The sequence below is a fragment of the Copadichromis virginalis genome, linkage group LG16 (assembly GCF_057382275.1).
Source record: "Copadichromis virginalis isolate Kocher_CV1m ecotype Utaka linkage group LG16, C_Virginalis_male_GT1.1, whole genome shotgun sequence".
Classification (NCBI taxonomy): Eukaryota; Metazoa; Chordata; class Actinopteri; order Cichliformes; family Cichlidae; genus Copadichromis; species Copadichromis virginalis.
The window spans coordinates 34078657-34091266 of record NC_140633.1 but is presented as its reverse complement, the minus strand read 5'-3'; the positions used below and the strand labels follow the sequence as shown (position 1 = coordinate 34091266).

The 12610-nt window shown below is 37.5% G+C and overlaps 6 protein-coding genes and 1 pseudogene across 7 annotated transcripts in view; all 7 read left to right on the top strand.

The window, feature by feature from the left end:
- Positions 1 to 12610, top strand: part of LOC146691177 (collagen alpha-3(VI) chain-like) — a 105214-nt gene that overhangs the window by 9748 nt on the left and 82856 nt on the right. The window contains exons 4-7 of one of the 2 annotated variants that reach the window (XM_085434459.1): positions 549 to 1145; positions 2961 to 3554; positions 4382 to 5005; positions 5105 to 5692. In XM_085434459.1, coding sequence (XP_085290585.1) covers positions 549 to 1145; positions 2961 to 3554; positions 4382 to 5005; positions 5105 to 5692 — 2403 coding nt within the window. The remainder of the gene's footprint in view (positions 1 to 548; positions 1146 to 2960; positions 3555 to 4381; positions 5006 to 5104; positions 5693 to 12610) is intronic. The other variant, XM_085434460.1, reaches the window with a different exon arrangement.
- Positions 5817 to 6477, top strand: LOC146691201 (collagen alpha-3(VI) chain-like; annotated as a pseudogene).
- LOC146691200 (collagen alpha-1(XII) chain-like) lies at positions 6623 to 7515 on the top strand. The gene has a single exon (XM_085434490.1). It carries the CDS (start codon positions 6818 to 6820, stop codon positions 7478 to 7480), a length of 663 nt encoding a protein of 220 aa, XP_085290616.1. The 5' UTR covers positions 6623 to 6817; the 3' UTR covers positions 7481 to 7515.
- Positions 7812 to 8737, top strand: LOC146691199 (collagen alpha-1(XII) chain-like). The gene is made up of 2 exons (XM_085434676.1): positions 7812 to 7831; positions 8016 to 8737. The coding sequence occupies exons 1-2, from the start codon at positions 7812 to 7814 to the stop codon at positions 8650 to 8652; spliced, it is 657 nt and encodes a 218-aa protein (XP_085290802.1). The 3' UTR covers positions 8653 to 8737.
- Positions 8698 to 9363, top strand: LOC146691198 (collagen alpha-3(VI) chain-like; the record flags this gene model as incomplete). Its single annotated transcript, XM_085434675.1, has 1 exon — positions 8698 to 9363. A coding segment is annotated over one exon (666 nt), but the record flags the coding sequence as incomplete, so codon positions are not given.
- LOC146691197 (collagen alpha-3(VI) chain-like) lies at positions 9528 to 11030 on the top strand. The gene has a single exon (XM_085434674.1). It carries the CDS (start codon positions 9541 to 9543, stop codon positions 10882 to 10884), a length of 1344 nt encoding a protein of 447 aa, XP_085290800.1. The 5' UTR covers positions 9528 to 9540; the 3' UTR covers positions 10885 to 11030.
- On the top strand, positions 10901 to 12577 carry LOC146691196 (collagen alpha-3(VI) chain-like). The gene is made up of 3 exons (XM_085434673.1): positions 10901 to 10928; positions 10978 to 11574; positions 11751 to 12577. The coding sequence occupies exons 1-3, from the start codon at positions 10901 to 10903 to the stop codon at positions 12374 to 12376; spliced, it is 1251 nt and encodes a 416-aa protein (XP_085290799.1). The 3' UTR covers positions 12377 to 12577.

Here is a 12610-nt window from a genome sequence, read left to right as displayed (position 1 = left end):
AAAAGATTATATCTATTTATATATTTAATCATTTGTTTTCCTCTAGAATGGAAATTCTTAATGCATTATGCCCATCTGCAGATTTTCTTTTAGTTCTTTATGTTCCTAGATGCTCCAGATTTTAAATAGCAGATCATGTTCTGTCACAATTTATTCCCATAGAAAACTGTGAGATACATCCAACTCTAAGACCTAACATTGTCTCAAAACATATAGAAAAATGTATTTTTGTTCAGAAGACATGTAGATAAGAAAAAGTTTAAACACTGTGACTTTTCTGTACATAAATTCTAGTGTTACTGTAATTAGAATTGAATTCAAGTAAAAAAAAAAAAATCTATGGAGCAAAGTAATCGACAAATTACAGGACTTTAGGAAATCTCCTTGGTTCAGCCAACATGCAGTATGATGTTTTGCAGTGTTGTTGATTTATTCACTGAATGACACAGCTAGCACGAGTTCTTTGATTTATGTCTCTGTCTCAGATTCACTTATTTAACGCTTTCACAAGTTCCATTTTGTTTTGTTTTCTCTCTCTCTCCTTAAAGCACAAGACACAGCTGACCTAGTACTGTTAATTGATGGATCACAGAACATTGGAGCAGCAAACTTCCCCTATGTGCGTGAATTGGTTTTGAGAATCATTGAGCGCCTTGATGTGGGCAGGGACACTGTTCGGGTGGCCTTGGTCCTGTACAACAGCAGCCCAGAGATAAAGTTCTATCTAAATAGCTTTTACAGCAAATCATCACTCCTGGATGCTGTGAAAGCCCTCACCTACACAGGGGGCGATGAATCTAACCTGGGGGCTGCCTTGGAGGAAGTGGCCGAGAGCCTTTTAAGTGAAACATCTGGGGGCAGGGCTGACGAGGGTGTGCCCCAGATGTTGGTGGTTATCACTGCTGGGCCATCCACTGATGATACTGGTGCTGGTGACCGAGCTCTTAAGAGGGCCAGTGTTATCACATTCGGCGTGGCGATTGGTGACACTGCCACTGCAGATCTGGAAACAATTGCTACAGATATAAGTTTTGTCCAGTCAGCCTCTGATGTCAGAGAAGTTGCAAACATTGGTGACCAACTGCTTCCACTCATTAACGGGGTGATCCAGCGCATTATTATAGTTCAGAATGAGTTCACAGAAGGTATGTAACTTCTCAGTAAACCCTGGCGGGGCATTACGGTTGTGGAAGGGGACTTCATAATTCAATTGATATGTTATAGTGCATATGGTAGGTTAGTTTCTATATCCCTAATTTTAAGTTTATAACAGAAGTGGTAACACTTAGAAGTCTTATTACCATTTTAAAAATATTTGAAATTTGACTCCATTCCATTAACCCTCTCAAGGCAGACGTTGCCGATTTGCAACAGTTAAAAACTAACAACCTGATTACCCCACATACATATTTTATGAGGTTTTCTTTTACTCAGAAGTACCACTGCAGGACTTGGTTGTGCATTAGCAACAAAAAACTTAATTTGAGCCTGAGAGGGTTAACTTACATAAATGTTTGATGAAGATAAAGATGTCATTAGTACCAGACAGCCTAATAAGAAAAATATATTTGTATGTAGGTCTGGTGCTTGTGTTTCCATAAAAGTTGGAATATGATGTCAATAAGAAGAAATCATTATAAAAACAGCATATCAAATGTTGAAACTGAGAACATTTTTGGAATTGATTGTATATATGTTTAGCTTGTCTTGTAGGTCAGTTTTTGTGAATTCAAGATTGGTAAATAATTTTATCTGCTCAGCAGTGGCCTTTTCTGTAATTGTTTTATTTCATAATGTTTTCAATTGAGTACAGGTCTGGACTGCAGGAAGGCCAGTTTAGCATCTAAGCTCTTTTACTACAAAGCTATGTTGCTGGAAAATATGTTCTCATTAAAAAGATTCAATGTAAGAGGCAACAATGTATGGGCAAATAGTAAGATTCTAATGTGTTTAAAACTTTTCACAAGTCTTATCAGCAGTTATTTTTCACTACAAAGGTAATCCACTGTTCCATTGTGATTTTGGCCCTCAACCTTTTTACACAAAATGTCTTTGGATTCTCAGAATATTTTAATATGTAATATTTAATACCTGTAGATTTTGAAATCCAAATTTTATTGTTTATTATTTCTTCAATTTTGTGTTCAGAATTTGTATTCTCAAATTGTGGAAGAGTTTATCACTGAGCAGTGAATGTCTCTAACTCTCTGGGATGCTATTTTATAATCATTTGATGCAACTTCTTTTCCCAGAGTGATTCTGGAAAAAAGAAAATCAAAATGATAATGTATTTTTCAATAAACAAATTTCTCAGTTTCAGTATCTGATAGGTTGTAATCATTGTAATTAAATGCAGAATTTAAGCTTTTAGCAGATAATCGAATTCCTTTTTAAATTACATTTTACAAAGAGTTACAGCTTTTTTTTTTTTAGGTAACTAGGATGTATGTTGCTCAAAATGTGGTTTATTAGACAATATATATTTTTAACAATGGCATAAGATCATCTTAGTTAAATCAGTTAACAGAAAGAGCTTTGTGCATTTGTATTATTTATGCAGTTTAAATTGATTTTTAAAATCTGATAGTTTTAGCGTATTTAACTTATTTTCAAAGGAGCATGCACACTAGCTGTACTTTGTAAAAATATAAAAATATATGGGTTTCAGGAAATAAAATAAATCACTTTATCACTTGATCTATAGCTGTTACAACATTTCTAACATTTTGTAAATTGTAATTGATGTCTATTAGAAGGCATCTGAATTTGTCCTACTTTTTTCCATGTCAGTAATACTTTACCCTCATGCCAAATTATTTAATGCAAATACAAAATATACATTTATTAACAGAATATATTTTCAGAGTTTTGTCAGCCAAAAACTTAGTCTTATAGACCGATTATTATAGCATCTAATATTCCCTCCTAACTGTAATGTTCTTTGTTGTTTCTTTTTCCAGTTATTCAGTCAAAAACAGTTGGAAATCGAGACATCATTTTCCTTATTGACGGTACAATGGGAACAGCAAACATTAACAATGTGCGGAATTTCATCAGAGAGTTTGTGGAAAGCATGCCAATTGGTCCAGATCAAGTTCAATTGGGTATTGCACAGTTTTCTGCTTCCCCGAGAGCTGAGATGGATCTCAACACCCATGGGACCAAGGAGAAAATCATTTCTGCTTTGAGTACTATCAAACCAAGACCAGCACAGGTAGTCAACATCGGAGCAGCCTTGAACTTTGTCCGGGAAAGAATGTTGCAGCCAGAGAAGGGCAGCCGTATTCAGCAGGGTGTACCCCAGCTTGTAATGTTGTTAACCAGCAAAAGGTCCAGTGACAGCGTGGAAGAACCTGCAAGTGCCCTGAGGGAACTAGGTGTATTGACCTTGGCTGCAGGCGCAAAGGCAGCTGATGAGCAGCAGCTGAAGCAGATTGCCATTAGTGACGATGCTGTGTTCTACGACAAGGATATACGACCACTGATTAGAACCAAGAAAGAGAAAATGATAAGTGCTCTTTCTACTTTAGCTGGAGGAGTACCCACCACAACAGGTAATGCTACATCTATATAGGTTGTTGAGCCCCTAAGTGCTTGAAATGAAGGCAACAGGACACCCTTTGGTTTGTGAAGAAATTTCGATCTCACCCAAGGGTCTTTTTCAGGTCAAAAACCTGTGGCGAGCCCGAGGTATTTAACCCATGGTGGGGTTATCCCCTTGGAATTGTTACTGATAGTCGTTAACCCACTCTACAATCATGTGAGCCACCGTGTCGATCAAAGAGTTGGTTCTTAATGTCACAGGGGAAAGTCCAGTCCAGTTTAAGAAATCAAAAACAAGTCTGGTTGCTTTCATTTCAAGTGGTCAGTAATGATTTGTCTTTCAGTGAAATTCAGGATAATTAGAAAGGGAAACCTAGGACTAAAATGAACTTTTGATAAATGTGATAGATAAGGAAAACTTTGAATAAATATGTGGAAAAACAACTAAAGCAAAAGTTTCCATTCAAAATTGAAAACTAGGACAATTCTGTGATTTGTGTGGAGTATAAACACAAGAGTCAGTTTCATGCCAGCTGAAAAATATAAATTGATCCTGAGTAAGTAGTTGTGTTAGTGACATTTTTAATGTTTAGTTGGCATTTTTTTCCCTACTTTGGTACTACGTCTTTGTGGTTTGAAATATTCTTCACTGTTATATTTGTAAATAATTGTTAAAAAAATACAAATTGAAGTAATAAATATTGGGCACTTTACATGTTAAATTCTTCATTTGCACAGAGAGAAATGTTGCAACAGTCAATGCGTCACTATTACTGAAAGCACATGTTCTTGGCATTACACAGAGAGTAATTAATACATTTTTTGTGCTTTTCTTCAGTGACGGAGGAAACCATAGTGGAGACTACAAAAATGGTCAGAGACATTGTCTTTCTTGTGGATGGCTCAAACTATGTTGGAAGCAGTAATTTGCCCTATGTGAGAGACTTTATGATCAATACGATCAACCAACTTGATGTAGGTCCTGACAGGGTCCAGGTTGGTCTCCTGCAGTTTGCTGACCGTCCAAAAATAGAATTTTACCTGAGCAACTACAGGACCAGGGAAGAGGTTGTAGAAAAAATCTCTCAACTCAGGCTGACCGGAGGCTCAGCTGTGAATACAGGAGCTGCCATGAATTATGCCCTGGACAACATGTTTCACTCATCAAGGGGGTCACGCAGAAGGCAAGGAGTCCAGCAGGTGTTGGTTCTGATCACAGGTGGTCCACCCCAAGATCAGGTTAAATCTGTGGCTGACAGGTTGGCTCTGGCTGGTGTTTTGACTTTCACCGTCAGTTCTGGACAAGCAGATGAGGCCCTACTCCAGAATGTTGCCTTTGTTCCAACTTTGGCTTTCCATGCAAGAAGCTTCTCTGGTTTACCAGGCCTTGCTGAACAAATCATGCCAGAGTTGGTAACAGTGGTTGGCGATACCGACGTGGCAGTATTCCAAGAGGAAACTGGTTAGTTTGGAATTTCTGTTTTCTTTGTCTAATAAAAATATGATCAACTGTATATCTGGCAAAACATAAATAAATGTGTATTGTATTTTTTTCCTTCAGTTGTTGGAGCTGAAAGAGATGTTGCTTTCCTCATTGATGGCACAGATCGAGTTCAAGCAGATTTTGCCTACATAAAGGATTTTATCATTAAAGTAATCGAACCACTTGACATTGGAGATGACAAGGTACGAGTTTCAGTGGTTCAACACAGTGAAAGGCCAACTCTAAGTTTTTACCTTAACACTTATAAAACCAAAGATGAAGTGATAAGAGCTGTCCAAGGACTCAGAGTGACTGGTGGACGTAGTTTAAACACAGGATCCGCTCTGAGATTCATGAAAGACACCATCCTGTCTGGCAGTTATGGTGGTCGTGCTGCACAAAATGTCCCTCAGTTTCTGATTGTTTTGACTGGAGGCCAATCTACGGATAATGTAAGGGAACCCGCTGGAGCACTGAAGACAGATGGAGTTGTACCGTTTGGTGTTGGTGTCAAGGACGCAGACCCAAAGCAGATTGAGGCCATCTCGCACAACCCTTCTTTTGCCTTCAACGTTAAGGAATTCAGTGAGCTCAGCACCATACCGCAAAGACTGAATAATTATGTGAGCCTACCAAGGGAAGAGTTAGAGGTCGTCCTACAGCAAGGTAAGATTATTTTTTTTCGGGTGTCCGGAACTCACAAAATCTGCAATTTTTGGTGCTTTATATCTCATCTAACTTATGTTAACCCCATTTTAATCTTAATTAGATTCTTATTGTTGTCTTAACACAAGATGATGCTGTAAAAATAAATATTGTGTTCCTAGTTGATGGCACTGATAACACTGGAAATGGATTGACAGACATTAAACACTTCATTAAAAACATAACAGAGAACCTTTATATCAGTGAGAACCAAGACAGACTGTCTGTGGTTCAGTTTGCAGATAACACTCAGGTCAGCTTTTATCTAAATTCTCACAAGACAAAGAATTACAATTTAAATGCGATAGACATTTTAAGGCACAAATGAGGGACATGCCATAATATTGGTGCAGCTCTACAGTTTGTGATGCATAGTGTCTTTACTTCCTCCATGGGTAGCAGAAGACTAAAAAGGAATCATCCAGATTTTAATTAAGTGGCAAACTGTCCACTGATAATGCAAGAAGCCCAGCTTTTCCTCTTAAAGAACATTACATTTTACATAACATTTTGGAGTGAGAGATGCCAAAATATCAGAGTTGGAAATGATTGCGCTCAAACCTAGTTTCACATATAAGGTTTCTGAATTACCCTCAGTCCAGTCACAACTTATTATTTCACTGAACAGACACAAAGACACTCAAGACAAAGCTGTCATGTCAGTGTATAAGTTAATATTATTTCATCAGGACAAGTTTTACTCCTTAGCACAGTTGCATTTTCTCATAAAACTAACATATCCCTAAACTCGAATGATTGATAAGATTTTATTTGGTGATTTTGGTAATTATTCACCCCATTATTTAAGCCATTTCTATTGTGTAAATTTCATGATTGTTCTCACTAAAAAGCCTATTCTAGCTGAAAAAGAAATAAATTTTGGTGTGTTTTTCGGTTTTATCTTTTCTTTCCAAGTGTCCATTTCACTTACTACTTTGAAGTCACTTGGAAGATCAGTCATTCAAATGTCTTATACATCTTTTTTGGTAAAAAGATGTTTTTCTTCCCACTTTTCAGAGCAATAGCTCACATCTTTACAGCTCAGTTTTTTCACTGAGCTTGACTTGCTCATGCTAATAAATATGCATGACTGTTAGAACATCTCAAATGCGTAATTCGCAAATCTTCTATCCATCCTTGTATCATCTAGTTGACACACGGAGGGACATAGTGTTTCTCCTTGATGGGTCAGATGACTCCAGAAATGGTCTCCCAGCTATTCGAGAGTTCGTCAGAAGAATGGTTGAAGAGTTGGACGTTGGCGAAGATAAGGTTCGAGTGGGCGTTATACTGTATAGTGATGATGCCTCAATTTACTTCAACCTAATAACTCACAGATCCAAAAAAGCTATTATCTATGCTGTAAGAAGTCTTCGACATAAAGGAGGGAAATCTCGCAATACTGGAGCTGCTTTACAGTTTGTGCAAGACCATGTTTTCACAACTTCATCTGGGAGTAGACACCTGGAGGGAGTTCCTCAGATTCTTTTTTTGCTCACTGGGGGAAAATCCAAAGATGATGTTTCCAGAGCTGCATTTGGACTAAAGCAAATCGGTGTTATGTCTTTTGCAATTGGAATGAAAAATGCTGGACAAGAGGAACTTCAAAAAATTGCCTTCTCCTCCAGATATGTTTTCAACTTGCCTTTCTTTGCTGAAATTTTGTCCATTCAGCCAGATTTAGTAGCATTTGTCCAGACAGAAATATCAGCTAAGCCTGCTACTGTTGTAGGTAAGAAACAAATGTAATATATAATTTAAATTTAAACTGACTCGCTGTTTCTGTTCTTGCTCATTTGGTCTTTCTTAATTTCAAATGTGATGAAACTGAATTATTTTCTGAAGAATGTCATTGATTCAGTTTCACATTTGTTAAATTCTCTTCACTGGCCAGACACATCTTACGTGTTACTTGCTTCTTGGTTGGCTACCATCCTTTTTTTTTCTTGTACTCCAGAGAGCTTTTCTTTCTTTTCTTAAGCTCTCCCTTGAGCCAGTGATAATCACATCATTGACTGAAAATATGTTCTTTTGAACAAAAGAACTTGTTTGGCTTTAATCTATCTTTCATGCGTGAAAGATGAATATGCTACTTAGCTTGTAATTTCTCAATATCTTTCTTTGTTAGCCAGTTTTCCTACAAATTGTTGCATCTAACACATCGTTTAAAACAATAATTCTTTGAATTTCATTACCAGTTTTAGTATATTTGCCAACAACATAATGGCTAATTATTGCACTACAGTACATTTTGGCTTATGTTTATGTTTGACTGCTAAACGAGGTTTTCATATTCTTTCTCTGAATTAGAATCTCCTCAAAGAGACATAGTATTCCTTTTGGATGGATCGGATAATACGCAAAGTGACTTCCCAGCAATAAGGAGTTTTGTGGAACAAATGGTAGAAACACTCACAGTTGATGAGAACAGAGATCGTATTTCTGTGGTTCAGTATAGCGGAGATCCACAGACACATTTCAATTTGAACACCTACATGGCAAAACAAGATGTTCTCGGTGCAATCCAACGTTTGAACCACAAAGGAGGCATATCCCTCAACACTGGGGTAGCTCTTGACTATGTAAGAAAAAATGCTTTTGCCGAGTCCTCAGGTAGTCGGCATCAACAAGGTGTCCCTCAGATATTGATTCTGCTGAGCGATGGAAGATCTCAAGATGATGTTGCAAGTGCTGCTGCTGCTCTAAAACAGGAAAAAATTGTTCCAGTCTGTGTGGGTACCAGTAATGCAAACATACTTGAGCTCCAAATGATTGCACATGACCCTTCCTATGCCTTCTCCATAACTCAATTTGATGATATTGAGAGAATGAATGATCAACTTGTGTCACTTCTAAAAAGGGTTCCTCGGCAGCAGCCAAGACAAAAATCACAAAGTCCTTTAGGTAAGGCTTTTTATTGATGTTTTCATGGTCTATCTGTCTTATAATGCTTAACTCTAACTTAGCATCATCATTTCTGTCAAGATCCTGCAGGTCAAAATGAACCCATTCAACGTGATATTGTGTTTTTACTGGATTCCTCTGATAAAATGCAGAAAACCTTCAATGCTGTTCTTGGCTTTGTTGGAAGAATCATGGAGACACTCAGTGTGGACAAAAACAAAGATCGTGTTTCAGTAGTGCAGTACAGCAGAGAACCTTCTGTTGATTTTCTCCTAAATACATACAACACAAAGCAAGATGTTGCTGACAGTTTGCGAAGGTTGAGGCATAAAGGAGGTGAACCCCTCAATACTGGTGCAGCCCTGCAGTATGTCAAGGATAATGTTTTAACAGCTTCCTCTGGAAGTAGGCACCAGCAAGGTGTCCCCCAGATTTTGATTCTTTTAATTGGTGGACGTTCCAGTGATGATGTCAGAAATGCTGCTGAAAACTTGAATGAAATGGGTGTAACAACTTTTGTGGTTGGAATAGATCATGCAGACACCCTTGAGATTCAGTCTATTGCACAAAAATCAGACCGTGCTTTCCATGCAGCAGATATCAATAATCTATCAGATATTGAACAACTAATCATTTCTACCATGAAGGAGATTAAAAACCCTGCCATCAAACCACCATCGCACGGTAAGGTTGTAATGGTTAGCTCTTACACTGGGCGCGCGACTTAATGGATTGTCAGATTGTTGCAGACATGAAATCCCTTATTTTCGGTGAACGATAGATGATGAACTCCTTCACACTCAAATCTTTTGCTTGACAGAATCCTTTGCTTGATTAGTTGTAATTGAAGCACAAGCTGTGTATGCAGGATAAATGCATATTTACAAGAACAATTTTATTTTTCAATGTCATCATCAACCAGTTTGTTCAAATTCCTCTTGATTACAGATCCCAACGGAAGAGACATTGTTTTTTTGCTTGATGGTTCTGATGATTCTCAGCAAAAATTCCCAGATATTATTGACTTTGTAAAGAGGATAACAAAGCATCTAAACGTCGATATAAACAAAGATCGCATGGCTGTGGTCCAGTACAGTGACACTGCAGAGATTAATTTTAACTTGAGTCGTTATTCAACAAAGAATGATATTCTTAAAGCAGTAAATGGTCTGAGACACAAAGGGGGTTATCCTCACAACATTGGAGCTGCTCTCCAGTACTTGAAGGAACATGTATATACCCCTATGTCTGGTAGTAGACGTCAGGAGGGAATTCCACAGATACTCATACTACTGATTGGTGGACGATCTGCAGATGACATAAGAACCCCAGCCAGAATGATGAAGCAAATTGGTGCCATTTCAGTTGTAATTGGGACATCTGATGCTGACACTCTAGAGCTACAGACAATAGCTCATGAACCCAAGTACGCGCTCCCAGTTGCTGAATATGGACAACTTCCTAGTGTTCAGGAAGATGTGTTGGCATTGATAAGAGAGGCTTTGCACCATGTAGAACAAATTGCTCCCACAGCAGGTCTCGGTAAGAATCAATGTTTTCATTATCTAGTAAAGAAGAGAGTTTGGAGGATTTTCAGAAACCGTCATTGTCACATTCTGTTTACATTTTTTTTTTTTTTTGCAGATTCTAAGAAAAATGATGTAGTGTTTCTCATTGATGGATCATATGACTCACTGAATGGTTTTGAAGAAATACGAAGCTTTATTGAAAAAACTGTGGAAAGTTTAAATTTGGGCAATGATAGAGACCAAGTGGCTGTTGTTCAGTACAGTCGTGATGCCACTGTTAATTTTTACTTGAATTCTTATTCTTCCAAGAATGATGTGCTCAATTCCATAAGAACAATGAGACATAAATTTGGAAGACCACTGAACATTGGAAAAGCACTGGAGTTTGTCAGAGACAACGTCTTTTCTGCTTCAGTTGGAGGCAGACGTGCAGACTTGGTCCCTCAGTATCTGTATGTTTTTAGTGGTGGAAGATCTGGAGATGATGTCAGAGGACCAGCACAATCACTCAAAGACAATGGCATCAAAACCTTTAGTATTGGAACGGAGAATGCTGATACTTTGGAAATGCAAACTATCTCCTATACACCAGCACATTATTTTTATGTCACAAACTATAATAATCTACAAAGCTTAGATCCATCAGTGGAAGCCATGTTGAGGGGCACTAAAGAAACAACTGAATTTTCAACTATTGGTAAGAGTAACAACAATTTATAATAGCTTCCTTCTGGACATGATTGCATATCATGATTATCGTTTAGGTTATATGTAAGAGGTAAATGTTGTAAAATATTTCATAACCCATTTCAGATACATCTGTGACAGCAGAAACAGGATTCCAGAGTGCTGATATTGTTTTTCTTCTTGATGGATCTGATGATATGCAACCAAGTGAACAACAAGCTTTGGAATTTGTCAGAGAGTTTGTCAAGCAAATAGAAATTGGGCCAAGAAAAGCACAAGTTGCTTTAATCCAGTACAGCACAGAGCCCACAACTGAGTTTCTTCTAAACAAATACTTAATGAAAGATGATATCATTAATCATTTGGACAACATGAAACTGAAAGGAGGGTCCACTGTGAACATTGGTGTAGCCCTTGATTATGTGAAAAATAATGTCTTCACTGCTTCATCTGGAAGCAGAGCACTGCATGCAGTCCCACAGATACTGATACTCTTCAGTGGAAGAAATTCAAATGATGAAATCTTAGGTCCATTAGAAAGGCTCCGAAATGTGGGAATTGTTCTTTTTGGCATTGGTGTGAATAATGCTGATAGGTTTGAGATGGAACAATTAGCTCCTACAGCAATGTATTTTATAAAGAATACTTCTGACTTTCCTCATGTGAGAGAGCAGTTGCTGTCTGTCATATCCTCTCTCAAAAGTACTATCACACCTCATGTGGGTAAGTGAAAATAACATTTGATGATATGAAGTTTGATTAAACAAATATCTCATTTAATATTATTTAAATACAAACCTTGTAAACCTCATGCTGAAGTGTCTTCAACAGTAATTTGATGACTGTTGAATTGGTTAGAAACAACATTTAGAAATTTACATGATTTTGAATTTTTTTAGGTTCAAGCTCCAGCATAAAACGAAATATTGTATTTCTCATTGATGGATCTGATGATGTCAGGATGAGTTTCAGTGCCATACGTGAATTTGTTGCCAAAATGGTTGCGAGCTTTGACCTGGACCAAAGAAAAGATAAAGTTGCAGTTGTGCAGTATAGCAACAATGCTGAACTTAACTTTAATCTGGATACTTACAAAACAAAAGCTGATGTCCTAAAGCACATTACAAGTCTTAAACCCAAAGGTGGAAGGCCACAGTATATTGGGGCAGGACTGCAATTTGTGAAGGATAATGTCTTTGTTCCAAATGCTGGAAGTCGACAAGATGAAGGAGTCAAACAAATACTTATTGTATTGGCTGGTGGAAGATCAAGAGATTCTCCAAGAGGACCAGCAAGTATGCTTAAAACAGCAGGCGTCACTACATTTGCAATTGGATCAAGAATGTCCAATTCAGCTGAGATGGAAATGATTTCATCAAACCCAAATTTCAAATACTCAGTCCCAGACTTTGTAAATCTGCCTCGAATTCAGGAAAGTTTGAAGAGTCACTTTACTAAAATGGCAGTTGAAGGGGAAACAATGGGAGGTAAGAATTTAAATGAGTTGTCAAATTTAATACGTTAATTTTAATATGTAGATTTTATTCAAGTGAATTAGAGGTGAGTAAAAATTAATCAGCAACTGTATTTCTAATTAAAGAAGAAAAAAAGAAAACAATGAGTGTGAGTTGAATAAATGGCTTTATGTTGAAGAACATTTGACAGGCCAAGATAAACATGTTGAAAACTTTATATCCCTTAGTGGTCAGACAGCCAGCAGGAAGGGATGTGGTGTTTTTGCTGGATGGATCTGATGCTA